Below are 13,704 nucleotides of genomic sequence, written 5' to 3'. Positions count from 1 at the left end.
GTATAATAGCTAGCCATGTGACAGTCAACTTCATTCCATCAGACAAAGGCTTTGTAGCTAGTATTTTGTTAATCAAATGTTATTATTATTACTATTATTATTATTATTGATAATAATAATTGTTTTAACAAGCCTCTCTTCACTTGGTACCACGTGGCTCTTACCACCATAGTAAATGAGGGGTGACGTCACAGAGCGGAGCTGTATGGGAGGAGCCAAGGGCAGGAATAACGCCTTTTTTATCCTTTTAAACGCGTCTGACATGCGCAGTGCTTTGAATTTCGGGCTTGGTCTGTTACACAACTGTGTCTTTCTTCATTCTGCCCACAGCTCCTCGCCGGCATTTTACTTTAACAGGCTTTTAACTGTGTTATTTTATAATAAGACACATAGAAATGAGTGGGGACCATTCCCACAACGATTCCCAGGTAAAGTGTTTGTGATTTAACGTTGTCAGTTATTTTTTTTCTTTCTTGATGGTTTGTAGTCACTAGCTCGGCTGTTTAAATTCCATCCGCAGCGGCAGTTTTCCCCAAGCATGCTAAGCTAACAGGCACCAGAAGTCGGCTTTGAATGTAATAATTTTGTATTTTCAGCCCTTGCTATCTTTTGCCGCTTTTCTTACGTTAACGTCCACTAACAAATGCTTAATTTTGGGAATAAAAACTTTAAACAGTCCCCTGGCCTCCGCAGCGGTGGTGTTTAAACGCTGTTTTATGAACAGGCTTGTTAGCTTGTGCGCTAACTCCGACTAGCATCAAGTTGAAAGTTAGCAGCCTATTGACATGGCACGGTTTAACATTAACTTACACCACTGTTTTTCCGCAGATCGAGTCGGGATCCAGATATAATGGTGAGTGGGACTTGTCTAATCACCACATTATGATAAAACACATACGTTTATACATTTAACGTGATCGCTCAGCAGCTTGCCTGACGACCAGTTAGTTTTAAGGACAGAAATGGCGTCCCAGAGACTAAGTCCCCTCTCGCTCTCTGACAAGCGCCTATTGTTCACATTGAGCCCTTCTAAATCGTATTTATACTGCTTTTAAATAAACGAAAAACGGCGATTTTGAAAGAGAAAGAGGTTTTTTGTCAGTTAATGTAGCTTGATCGTTTTTAGAGTTAGAAAAATGGTCAAACGGGGCTTGTGAAAGTGAGGGTTTGGGGGTTGAGGACTTAGTCTCTGCGCCATTTTCTTTTTCTCTGTCTAGCGGTCTGAATGTAGTGAACGTTAAGTGCACATCGACATGATTATGGAGGAGAAGGTTGGAGAAACGTGTGTGACCTGTTTCGAATCCTCGCACGAAAATAAGCACTCGACCTCAAATACACTTTAATTCGATGAGATCTCATGAAAAATGGACTTTACTATTTAAACATGAACTGTAATTATGCAGGTATTTAGTATCTATAAAACTCATCTTTTGTTATGGTGTACTGTATACTGTAATCTAACCTGCGTCAAATGAACAGTCACAACCAGATTTAATGAACTTAAATGAGCCAGTAGTGTAGGATTTAGTTGTTTTTTTTCTACCTAAACCTGATTTCTTCAACTGTCATTGGTGATAGCCTATTAGTTTGGTCATGCAGGTTCAAAACATGGCCAGTCAGAGAGACTTTTTTTTTTTTTTTTTTAAACCTCCAAAAGATCAGTGATTAATGAGAGTATTTACTATTTCTATGCAGTTTAAAACTTTTTAGCATGACATGACAGGAAATTCCACTTAGGCACCAGACACTTGTTTCTTTTTGTGTTTATAAGGGTACCAGCAAGGGTTTCAATGCATTATAAGGGTACCAGCAAGTGCTTATTTAATAGACAAAATTGTTTTTAATTATTACACACATTATTACACAAACACGTAAATGATAATCAGGTTTGTTATGCACTTTATTTCACAGGGCATCAGTAACATTTCTTCCACTGCCTATTATAAGTGCAATGGTGTTAGTAGTTTAATGGTATAATTTTTATTCAAATATATTTTTCAAATATAATTCAAGTTTCAATCTGGATTTCAAAACAAAACTGCTGAACTTATTAGTCAGTCATCATGCATTTTGATTGTACTTTGATAATTAATTTTGTATTCCACTGGGAAATAATAGATACAACAATGAGGGTGGGTAAAGGATTTCTGCCACAGCGTTTTATCCATTTTTTTTATTTTCTGCAACTCACCTCAAATAAATGCTTTTTGAATACATTTTTCATTCTTGCTAATCCACACAGTCCATTCTTTGTGCATGATGCTTCTGGTAATCAATTTTGCTCTCCACTATAAGAGCATTTAGGATGTTTAACTGATGGCTGTGTTGATGCACGAGCTGCCTGTTTACACCATGCCATTCCATTGAGCGTCCACCATGTGCTTGTCAGGGTTTGGGGGTATATTAAAAAGCCATGCTCAGCCCTGGAAACAATAAAATGAGACCATATATTCAATAAAACAGTGACACGATGTGTAGAAATTCTTTTTTTCAAAATTTGTTTGTCTGCCCATACTTTACTTTACTTTGCATGCATGAGATGTACCATAAACAATGTTATATATCTGGTATCATAGTGGCAACTTTTTGAAATCACACATGAGGAATGTGTGTTGACTAATCAATCTTAAAAATATATGTAGGGACTGTTTTTGCATTGGCCTAGCATACACTAAATCTAATTGTCCATTTGCTGGTTATTTTAGTATACGCAGCTTTTCTTTTGCGTTTCCTTTGTTTGGTTCGCTCAATGCATTCACTTTAGTCAAAAGGCTTATTTCAGACTTCATTACTGACTGTGGATTTGCTTTTTGTTAATGAAGCTTCAGCATGTAACAATTCTGCTGACAATGAACTTGTCCACTAGAGGGAACAGTTCACAAATAAGTTCTCCCACAATCCCAGATGTGCATGTTTTGCTGAAGGGCAAAATGGACATGGTGAATGGTTGGCCCATAGTGAGTGTTTTTAAAACATGTAATTAGCACAAGGCTAAAATGTAACCCCACACTTATAGATGAATAATATGCCTGAACAGGAGTTCTAGTAAGGATGCATATCTAGAGGTAGAGGAAGGTTTGTCGCATTTGGTAATGCGCTCATGCGTACTGTAGAAGATAAAGGATTTGATTTCACGTCCTAACTGAGCACTCCTGTCCCTCTTAATGCTTGAATGCACCCTACTGTAACATGAGGTTCATTGTTTCTCTGTGCTCTTAAAGGATGACATTTAAGTTTGTTTGGATTCTGAAGCCTCGTATAGTTCCCGTTCTTTCTTTTGGTCCTCGCGATAGAAAGGGAGATCGTTTTGCTTTTGCCTTTTGGGAAGCCTGTTACAAAACACCTCCAGCTTTCTCACTGTCCGATACAGTGTCAGTAGGATAATGCCTGGCTCTCTTGTTGTTACCCAATCCAGCCTACCAACCTACACATTTCCTAAAGCAATAGTCCTCTCAAAGTAAACAGTCTTAGCTGAACCCTGCGAAGAATGGCGTGTCTATAAACACCATGCATAGCTGAGAGTGAAAACTGGACACTTCACCTCAAGAGGTAAAGTGCCAAAATCTACAAGGTGTGATTAATGTGTCTGCTGTAGGTCAGCAAGGACAACCCAAAATGTGTCATGATGTACTTATTTCAAACCAGTTGTCTGTAAATGGTCTTCAGCATTTGAACATTCTCAAATGGATTTGTCATTTAGGTGTGAGCAAAATTATCTGACATGGTGTTTGCAGGTTATTCTTTGCCTCGTTTTTGTTTGTGAACACCTAAAACACCAGAAAATTGTCAATGTAGTTGATGTAGTAACTATTTGATTTAATTCTTTTGAACACTTTCTAACCCCCAGTTTTGCTTTTGAATCTGTCTTTCCTGTTCCAGGGACATACTTTTGTTGCCAGGTGTTCGTGGCCTTTTGAATGTGCTACATAATTTCTTAATTTCTTTGTTGGCAGATTCTCACAAACACAAAGATAAATACAAGGACAAAGAACACAGACACAAGGACCACAAGAAAGACAAAGAACGTGAGAAATCAAAGTACAGCAACAGGTATGACATCACTTTTATTCTACATTAGATATATAGGCGGTTTATAGCCCAGTTTGCTCTTTATGGAGTGTGTTTGATAAGCAGGGCGTGGCCTTTAGTGTTCAGACCACAGGAAGGAATGTTGGCTTTACTGCAACTTCCTTTGTAAACACTATCATCTATTTGGAGCTGATTTTGTTGATGGACCAGACCATTGTGGCAATTAGATCACGAAATGTTTTATTGCATTTTGGCAGCGAACACAGGGACTCCTCGGATAAAAAGCACAGAGATAAAGATAAAGAGAGGCTGAAACTCAAAGATGGATCCTCAGACAAGCAGAAGGACAAACACAAAGAGAAGAAAAAGGAGGAACGGGTGGGCAGAATCCTCTAACTTTTACATCGCAGCATTTTTATCTGACCTGAATCCTCTGGCTATGGAGGAGTTGTAAATAGTCTTTTGTGATTCACACAATTTTGAATGCTTTTATTGACCGCTTTCTCTATCTTTTTTCTCCTCTGTTTTCTTCCTCAAAAGTCTTTTGATGGCAAGCCCAAAAAAGAGAGGGAGAATGGATTTGCAAGGTGAGTGAGAATCCTAAATCTGACGTAAATTATGTAACTAGCCATAAGAGTAGATGGTCATTTTAAAGTGGTCATCATATCACAGCTTTTTTTTTCTTTCTCCACTATTTTGACATGACTGGTTCAGAAAAGTTTGTACTAAAATAAGCCACACAAAATAACCCTCTACAATGCAAGTAAATTACTTGCATATGCGACTAAATCTTCACAATATTCTAGTAGTAGTGTTATCTGAATATTAATTACTATATATATATATATAGTAATTATTATATATTATATATTATATTTATATATATTATTTATTTATATATATATTTTTTTTATATATATTATTTTTTTATATATATATATATATATATATATATATATATATATATATATATTTTTTTTTTTTTTTTACAGAAACATTGACCAACATTAGCTTAACCACCACCAGTCCTAAGTTTAGTTAAAATGACAAATATGCATTCATACATGGTTACTACTAAAGTTTTATCATTAAATAGAACTTGATAATCATATCATAATATAATGCTTGATTGACTGATGTTAAGTGTACGTTGATATAATTAAAAAGCCGTGCCTTTTTAAAAAGATAAGCTGATTTGGTGGAATTGTCTATATTATATTAGTGTGTTTATATATTAGTATATAGTGTATATATATTAGTTTATAATACCAGTCTGGCGAGTAAACTAAAACATTTTCCAGCCAATGGTGATTCTACTGCCAAGGTGTGTGTAAAGAGTTGCAAAAGATCCTACTTGAATGATCAGCAATCTTGGTATACATAAACTTCATCTGCCAATATTTGGACTTATTCAGCTGCTACATACACCAGTGTTGGCAAACTTTTTAGACCGTATTATTACTTGTGAACTTCTGTTTTGTATAATAGTATCTATACTGCTTCCTCTGAACACTGAGTTTTGTTTATCTTAAAAGATTAAAGAAAATTGTTTCCTCATATGATCCCTTTAAGACCAGTGGCATGGTTGTAATCACATAATTCAAAACATGAATTTATCTTGAGACAATTTAAATGGGTTCTCAGTTTTGATCACATAAGCAAGAAAACAAATAATGAGTGTCTCATCCTTTTTACAGCCCTTTAATTAAGTCTGAACCCGAGAATGATGACTTCTACAACTCTCCTAAACACGAGAAGTCTCTGAAGAGAGAACGCGATGATGACGAGTAAGTGTTCGCAGGCCATTTTAAACTAACTGTAATCACAAATGCATTGATTCTTTGTTTATAACGTTAAGCTTTTGAGCAAATAGGAAGTGATTATATGGTAACTGAAAGGTGTTGAGTGCTAGACCATTTAAACAAAAAATGTTTTAATTATTCCTTCAGTGCTGAGTTCAAGCCCAAAAAGATTAAAACCGAGGATGACAGAAGTGAAAAGAAGGCAAAGAAACGGAAACAGGTAGAAGAGGTATGTTTAAGGCGTTGGCTTATCTCTCCAAGTTAGACTTTCTAAAAAAAAATATTTTATTTTTAACATTGATAATTTGAATCTTCTGTTTTGCCATAGGACATAAAGCCCAAAAAGAAGACAAAAGACAAGAAAGGAGAAGTTGCCACAGATGGAAAGAAAAAAGCAAAAAAGGAGCCAGAAGATAAGTGGAAATGGTTAGTCTCACATCCTCTCATGGTCAAGTAATTGTAGCCTGACTCCTCGTCTTGAGTCTGTTTTGATTTTATTCTGAGATATGGTGCAGATAACAAATGTCCTTGTTCCGGCACTTTGCAGGGCCATTGTGGTTGACTGTATTGAGATGTTGGTTTACTACCTTCCATTTATGTGTTTTTTCATACCATTTAGGTGGGAGGAAGAGAGGTACACAGATGGCGTGAAATGGAAATTTTTGGAACACAAAGGACCCGTCTTTGCACCTCCATATGACCCTATTCCCAGCAATGTCAAGTTCTATTATGACGGTACGTACTTATGACGGTCTTTTAACGACTCAGTGGCAGTGTGTGAGGTGGGTAGACCATCCTGTTCTGGAGTTATTCTAATTGGATGGCCATCAAAACTGTTGGAGAAGCAGATGTTGGATTGTGTAAACTTCAAATGTTTTAAACAACTCTGTTCCTTTGAGTTTGGGTGGAGTCTTTAGCAATATACTAATGGAACAAAATCACAGTGTGTTCAAAAGTTCTTTACAATGGATATCTTCAGTAATTGGCTTTGTATTAGAAAGGTTCAGACGCTGAGGCTTTAGTAACATTGAATGATCTTGATGAAAAGATGGATTTAGCTCTTTTTGCAGCTGTCCTGAACCTGCTTTTATGGTCTGTCACCAGGTAAACATATGAAACTCAGCCCTGGGGCAGAGGAGGTGGCTACCTTCTTTGCAAAAATGTTGGACCATGAGTACACCACCAAGGATATATTTCGGAAAAACTTCTTCAAAGATTGGAGGAAGGTAATGTTGCCATGGTGTCATCCTCCCTTCTTGCTTTTTAAAAGGTGTGTGACTTTTATTAATCTTGCATGATCTTGTCATTTTAGGAAATGACGTCTGAAGAGAAATCCAAAATCTCAGATCTGAATAAGTGTGACTTTTCTGAAATGAGCGAATATTTCAAAGCTCAATCCGAAGCCAGGAAGGCCATGACTAAAGAAGAGAAACTGGTAAAATGAAACATCAAAATACCCAAGTAATTGTTGGTAAAATATCGGGGTGTTTGTCTCGATTCAAACTTTCTTTTTTCCACCTAAAGAAAATTAAAGAGGAGAATGAGCGCCTTCTGCAGGAGTATGGCTTCTGTGTTATGGACAATCACAAAGAGCGCATTGCCAACTTCCGTATTGAGCCTCCAGGCTTGTTCCGTGGCAGAGGTGACCATCCCAAAATGGGCATGCTGAAGCGTCGTATCCGACCTGAGGACATTATCGTTAATTGCAGCAAGTAAGGAGCATTCATCACAGTGCAACATCAGCCCATCTGCTGAGATTTTTTTTTGTAATCCTATGCTTCTCATTGTAGGGACTCAAAACATCCTAAACCACCTCCCGGGACGAAGTGGAAGGAGGTGCGTCATGACAACAAGGTGACGTGGCTGGTGTCCTGGACTGAGAATATTCAAGGCTCTATCAAATACATCATGCTGAACCCCAGTTCAAGGATTAAGGTAAATTATAACAGGCATCTCATTTGAATAGAATTAGGATTTCAGTAGCACTGACTTTGATTTGTTCTATACATTTCAAAATGTATATTATACATTCAGATGTACACTACCGTTGAAAATTTTGCTGTATGTCAGTATGATTTACTTTTTTTTTTTTTTTACGTTTTGGAAATAATTTTCTTATGCTCGCCAAGTCCGCATTTATTTGCTCAAAAAAAGATAATATTGTGAAATAAAGTTTACCTATTTGGCAGCCATTACTCCAGTAATCAGTGCCACATGATCCTACAAGTAACATTTCTTTCCAATGTAGAAAACTGTTGTGCTGCATAATATTTTTATGGAAACTTTTTTTTTTGTTCTGAATTTTTGAATTGAAAAGGCAGAACAGTATTTCTTTATGGAGCTCTTTTGAAAAAAAATTACATCTTAACTACTGCTTATCAATTTAATGCATCCTTGCTAAAATTTAAGTAAGGTTTTCAGTATGAATTTCCTTTAAAAAAAAATAACCTTAGTGATCCCAAACTTTTGTGCGGTAGTATATATTGGTATAATCAGCCTTTTTTTAATTTGTTTAGATTGAAATTTCAGAATCGAAGATTTTAGTTTGGTTTTATTTTTAAATAGACAAAATGCCGTAGATTTCAACCATTTTAAATATCAGACTTAATGTGAAAGTATTTATTGACTTGTATGAATTATCAAATTATAATATCAGTGCATCCCTTGTTGTATTTCTTGCAGGGAGAGAAGGATTGGCAGAAATATGAAACAGCCCGTCGGTTGAAAAAGTGTGTGGAGCGAATCCGTTCGCAATACCGCGAAGACTGGAAATCAAAAGAGATGAGGATCAGACAACGTGCTGTTGCTCTTTACTTCATTGACAAGGTTTGCATTGCTTAGATCAATGTAACATCCTTCACTTCAAGCTCATGACCCTGAAAACATGTGATGAATAGGTTCATTCAGATGTACTCTATAAAAGCTCTTAAAGCATTTGGTACATTTAAAAAAAGATTGTCCATGGTTGTACATTTTAATGCAAGGTTTGTAATATCTTTTTGAGCTAAAAGCAGAAGTTGAAAAGCAGAACTGTGTTCTACCTTTCCTTTTTTCTATGTGCTGTAGCTGGCTCTGAGAGCAGGTAATGAAAAGGAGGAAGGAGAGACCGCTGACACAGTGGGCTGCTGCTCACTTAGAGTGGAACATCTATCTCTCCATCAAGAGATGGACGGCCAGGAGTTTGTCGTGGAGTTCGACTTCCTCGGTAAAGACTCCATTAGATACTACAACAAAGTCCCTGTTGAGAAGAGGGTAAGTGTTTTTTTGATTTTATTTATTTATTTATTTATTTTCTCTCTCGTTCTTCTCTCTATTACATTGCTTTAAGGCATCATAGGTACACATCTGAAGGCAAATTTTAGGTGAACCATAAGGCAGCATCACATGTATCCTTCACATATAAAGTGAGCTTTTTGTACCCTACAAGAATCAATCTATCTATCCTAAACGTTGATTTTATAAGTTCTTGAAAAGATTATGCAGAGGCTCTTTTGTGGTGTGCAGTTTGCTGATGTAGGGCATTCCAAATCAGTCACTTGTAAGGTTTTTTCAGTTAGGATGCTGCCTGAGGCATCTCATTAGGTATTTGGTACTCAGCTAATATATCCGAAACTCTGCAACCTGTGCCCTTACACCAAAAAGTCCACTCGTATCATTCTTCATCAACTTCACCGGTTACTAAACGCATGCAATAAAGTTCTAATTACAGTTTTTAATGCTCGTTATGGGATATTGAACTGAATTGATTCAAGTTCCAAGATTGCCAAGATATTAACTAAGTTTTGATTGTCCTTCATGGGCATTAGATGCTTCTAGGTGCCTATAGACTTGGGAGTGCTTTCCTTCAGCATCTGTGAAGTTTTGTCCCCCCCCCATATTTGAATTGTTAAACCAGTGTTGATTGCTTCTCGTACTGCAGTCATGAATTCATGCCAGTTGCTCTTTCCAATCCACTTTTTTGTATTTTGTTGTCTAACAAAAAAAAAAAAAAAAAAAACTTTTGACAGTCTTTTGTACATCGCAAGTGTCCTTGGGTTTGTGAAAGGCGCTTTATAAATCAAATGTGTGCTTCACCAATTTACTGTGCCATGTTCAAATGAAAACTCCTTATCTGAGTGCTATTGATTAGCAGTTGTGTGTTGGTTCTGCCTTTTGTGAAAATCCCATTTAAAATGTTACAGGTTTTCAAAAATCTCCAGCTGTTCATGGAGGACAAGGAGCCGGAGGATGACCTCTTCGATCGTCTCAATGTAAGCGGCCTTTTCCCCAGTCTGTTTATTGCTTAGAATACCAAGTAAAATGCTTATGCTAAATGCATCAAATTAAAGGTTTAGTTCACCCAAAAATGAAAATTGTCAATAATTACTCACCCTCATGTTGTTCCAACCCCGTAAGACTTTCGTTCATCTTCGGAACACAAATTAAGATATTTCTGATGAAATCTGAGAGCTGGATCACTCCTTCATAGGCATCTAGGTAATCGATATCCAGAAAAGTTAGTAAAGACATCGTTAAAATAGTCCAAGTGACTACAGTGGATCAACCTTAAATTTATCAACGACGAGAATACTTTCTGTGCGCAAAAATAATGACTATTCAACTATTCATTTTCTTCTGTGTGAGTTCACGTAGTGTAACAGCGCAGTGCTTCTGGGTTGTACGTCAGAACGTAGGGTCACACAGAAAAAATAGTTAGTCATTATTTTTGTTTGTTTTTTGCGCACAAAAAGTATTCTCGTCACTTGATATACTTAAGATTGAGCCACTGTAGTCACTTGGACTATTTTAACAATGTTTTTACTAACTTTTCTGGGATGGCAGATATAGATTACCTAGCAGCCTATGAAGGAGTGAGCCAGCTCTCAGATTTCATCAAAAATATCTTAATTTGTGAAACTTCCGAAGATGAACGAAAGTCTTACGGGGTTGGAACAACATGAGGGTGAGTAATGACTGACAGAATTTTCATTTTTGCGTGAACCCTTCTTAAACCCTAACCCTTTAAGACCAACATCTTTAATTGTAAAATGACTTTCCTCTATTGCAGACATCGATTTTGAACAAGCATCTTCAGGAGTTGATGGATGGCCTTACGGCTAAAGTGTTCCGTACTTACAACGCCTCCATCACACTGCAGCAGCAGCTGAGCGAACTCACAAACTGTAAGTTCCATTCACTGTAGATAAAGAATTACATTGGGGTGAGTTACCAGAAATGGAGTCCGTTATGTACAAGATGTGACTTAAGTTTATTATTAATTGTTTTTAGCGGAAGAAAATGTTCCTGCGAAAATCCTCTCCTACAATCGGGCCAACCGAGCAGTTGCCATCCTGTGTAACCACCAGAGGGCACCACCCAAGACGTTTGAGAAGTCCATGCAAAATCTTCAGACAAAGGTATGAGACGTTTGTGACCTTGTCCTCGTTGTCTTCAGGCTGGTATTTTTTTTGTTAGTGCAGGGTCTGTTGGACCATCTAAATGTTTGCCTTTCCTGCATTCACTTGTTCATTAAAACCAGATTGACGCAAAGAAGGAACAGCTTGCTGATGCTAAAAGAGAACTGAAAAGTGCCAAGGCTGACGCCAAAGTACGCAGAGATGAGAAATCCAAGAAGTGAGTGTCAAAATATTTGCTTGAAGGGCGCCCAACTGAATTTGGCCCCTCTTCGTGCGTTTGTATGTGATTGTATGCTGCTTTAATGTTGATGGTTTTGGCAACCCAGGGCCGTGGAGACCAAGAAGAAAGCCGTGCAGAGGGTCGAGGAGCAGCTGATGAAGCTGGAGGTACAAGCCACTGACCGGGAGGAAAACAAGCAGATTGCCCTGGGTACCTCCAAGCTCAACTACCTGGACCCACGCATCTCAGTAGCTTGGTGAGATGACGTTTTCGTAGGTTGTGCAGTAAGTCTTGAGGATTTATGCCCCTTTTTAATTTTGATGTCTTATTTCTTTTTATTTCCTTCCAGGTGCAAGAAGTTTGATATCCCCATAGAAAAGATCTACAACAAAACTCAGCGTGAGAAATTTGCCTGGGCTATTGACATGGCTGAAAAAGACTTTGAATTTTAAATCCTCTTTGCGATTTTACTTTTCCCTCCACCCCATTCTTTTTTTTTCTTTTTTTTTTTAATAATTCTTTTAGTCTAAGTGATTTCCGGCAGGATGTGAAACGAGCATAGTGTCGAGAGGAGGCCTAAATGCCATGATTTGGGTGACTGATTTTTATTTTTATTTTTTTAGGCTGTGACCTGTAATCTTGTAGGTTTTATTGGGTCGTTCTTTTAAGAATGAAGTATGGAAAGTCTGTACGCAAGGTTGCATGGTCTTTAAGCCATGAACTGGAAAATCAGTGGCTGACCTATTGAACACTTTTACTGTCTCACTCCCCTTCCATCTCTGGACAAAGGGGCCCAAGGATGTCTGAACTATGAACTTGCGTGGTCCGATAGCTACTGTATTCAACTACAAATTGCTTTGTGGATCATTTCATTTTTAGTTTTGCTGTATTTTTAGCCCTCCTGTATTAATAATGAATTCTATATTTTAATAGAAGATTAAAAAAAAAAATCAAAGAATTGCTTAAGTACACCCACACGCCTTTTTAGGAGAAGAAATGTGTACACCAGGTGTGATATTTTATGGGAAAGATGACCATGTAAAGCTGTGTGTTTGAGTGAGTGTTACATGAACTGTTCACTTTTAAACTGGAGTTGGAACTCTTGTGTAAACTATATCCAGACCACAAAGTAGGATGCTTGGATGAGCTACAGGGGATTACAGCTTCAACTATTATTTCCTTAAACATGCAGAATGTGAATTGCTCTTGTTTTTTTGTTTTTAACAGCGTATATATCAGGGTCTTGTTTCCGGTGTAAATGTGAACCAATCCCCCCCCCCCCCCCCCCCCACCCCCCCCCCACAACACACACACACCTTTTTGTCTCCAGTATCGTACAGATTGTCTTCATGGCTTTGAGTCTCCATCTGGTTTTAACTTAATGTGTAATGACTTTCCATAAGATAAAAAAAGAAAAAAACCTGTATCTGTTACTTGAAGATATCACTATTAGGATGTATTATTTCAGGGTATGGCAAAAGGGTTTTTTGTTTTTTTGCTGAAGGGTATGTGAGGGAAATCAACTTTGCCAAAAACAAAAGTCTCTGTTCTGATTTTAAGCTGTTTTATTTTGTAATTGTTTTAAGATTTAAGGATAGACTTATTTTAACATTAACTTGAACAGAATCTTTATTTTGTTTTCCACTCCAGTCTGGAAAGAAATGTTAGTGACAGCCATGTAACTTTTTTTCCAACTTATCAAGCTCATGCCATAACCTCTGATCATGTTTTTTTTGTTTTGTTTTTTGTTTTGCTCATTTGTAGGTTATTTAAAAATAAAACCCTACAACATGATTTATACGTTGTTTTCAAAGAAACTCGCTTGGTTTTAGCTTTTTAAAATCTCTTCTAAAATCTGAACATCGTTTCATCGACGGGTAAGATCTTGCGAGAACTCGATGCTTTAAGATGTTTTCTGCTTAGAATAATGGGTTGAAGAACTTCCTGTGTTCCCAGAACCGCGTGAAACGAGCACCGAGTCTTGCTTTGAGAACAGGCCTCAGGAAGAACTCGGAGGGGGAGCGTAAAAAGACCCTGCCTGTTTGTCTTGGAAGAACGGCCTGTATGATGTATTAGCCAAGCTGTAGTCTTAGGCAAGGTTTCATTCCTTTTGAAAAGTGCACCGGGGACCTCTCTGTGACTCTTGTGCTCCGCAAAGTATTCTAATCATTTGTTCCCTCGGTTTCTTCTTCCCAGATGGCTTCATCTCCCGCTTCAACGTTAATGAAACCGATTGAAGCGACAGTGTATTGATCAT

At 37.4% G+C, this 13,704-nt stretch overlaps 1 protein-coding gene across 1 annotated transcript; it reads left to right on the top strand.

The window, feature by feature from the left end:
* The first annotated feature begins 266 nt into the window (after positions 1–266).
* On the top strand, positions 267–13,241 carry top1a (DNA topoisomerase Ia). The gene is made up of 21 exons (XM_084100669.1): positions 267–428; positions 829–853; positions 3,954–4,050; positions 4,287–4,407; positions 4,570–4,616; positions 5,727–5,816; positions 5,979–6,060; positions 6,160–6,257; positions 6,451–6,566; positions 6,936–7,057; positions 7,144–7,266; positions 7,356–7,543; positions 7,622–7,766; positions 8,514–8,657; positions 8,898–9,083; positions 10,013–10,081; positions 10,879–10,993; positions 11,100–11,227; positions 11,350–11,444; positions 11,554–11,703; positions 11,797–13,241. The coding sequence occupies exons 1-21, from the start codon at positions 396–398 to the stop codon at positions 11,897–11,899; spliced, it is 2,277 nt and encodes a 758-aa protein (XP_083956795.1). The 5' UTR covers positions 267–395; the 3' UTR covers positions 11,900–13,241.
* The last annotated feature ends 463 nt before the right edge of the window (positions 13,242–13,704 follow it).

The sequence above is a fragment of the Abramis brama genome (genome assembly GCF_963993115.1).
Source record: "Abramis brama genome assembly, chromosome: 23".
Taxonomy (NCBI): Eukaryota; Metazoa; Chordata; class Actinopteri; order Cypriniformes; family Leuciscidae; genus Abramis; species Abramis brama.
This window is presented reverse-complemented; position numbering and strand designations above follow the sequence as displayed.

Excerpts from the sequence above, each read along its gene's own strand:
- top1a (XM_084100669.1), top strand. The coding sequence starts at position 396 with ATGAGTGGGGACCATTCCCACAACGATTCCCAG. Across the intron at positions 6,061-6,159 it reads AACGGAAACAGGTAGAAGAG|GACATAAAGCCCAAAAAGAA; the intron begins GTATGTTTAAGG and ends GTTTTGCCATAG. Across the intron at positions 9,084-10,012 it reads AAGTCCCTGTTGAGAAGAGG|GTTTTCAAAAATCTCCAGCT; the intron begins GTAAGTGTTTTT and ends AAAATGTTACAG.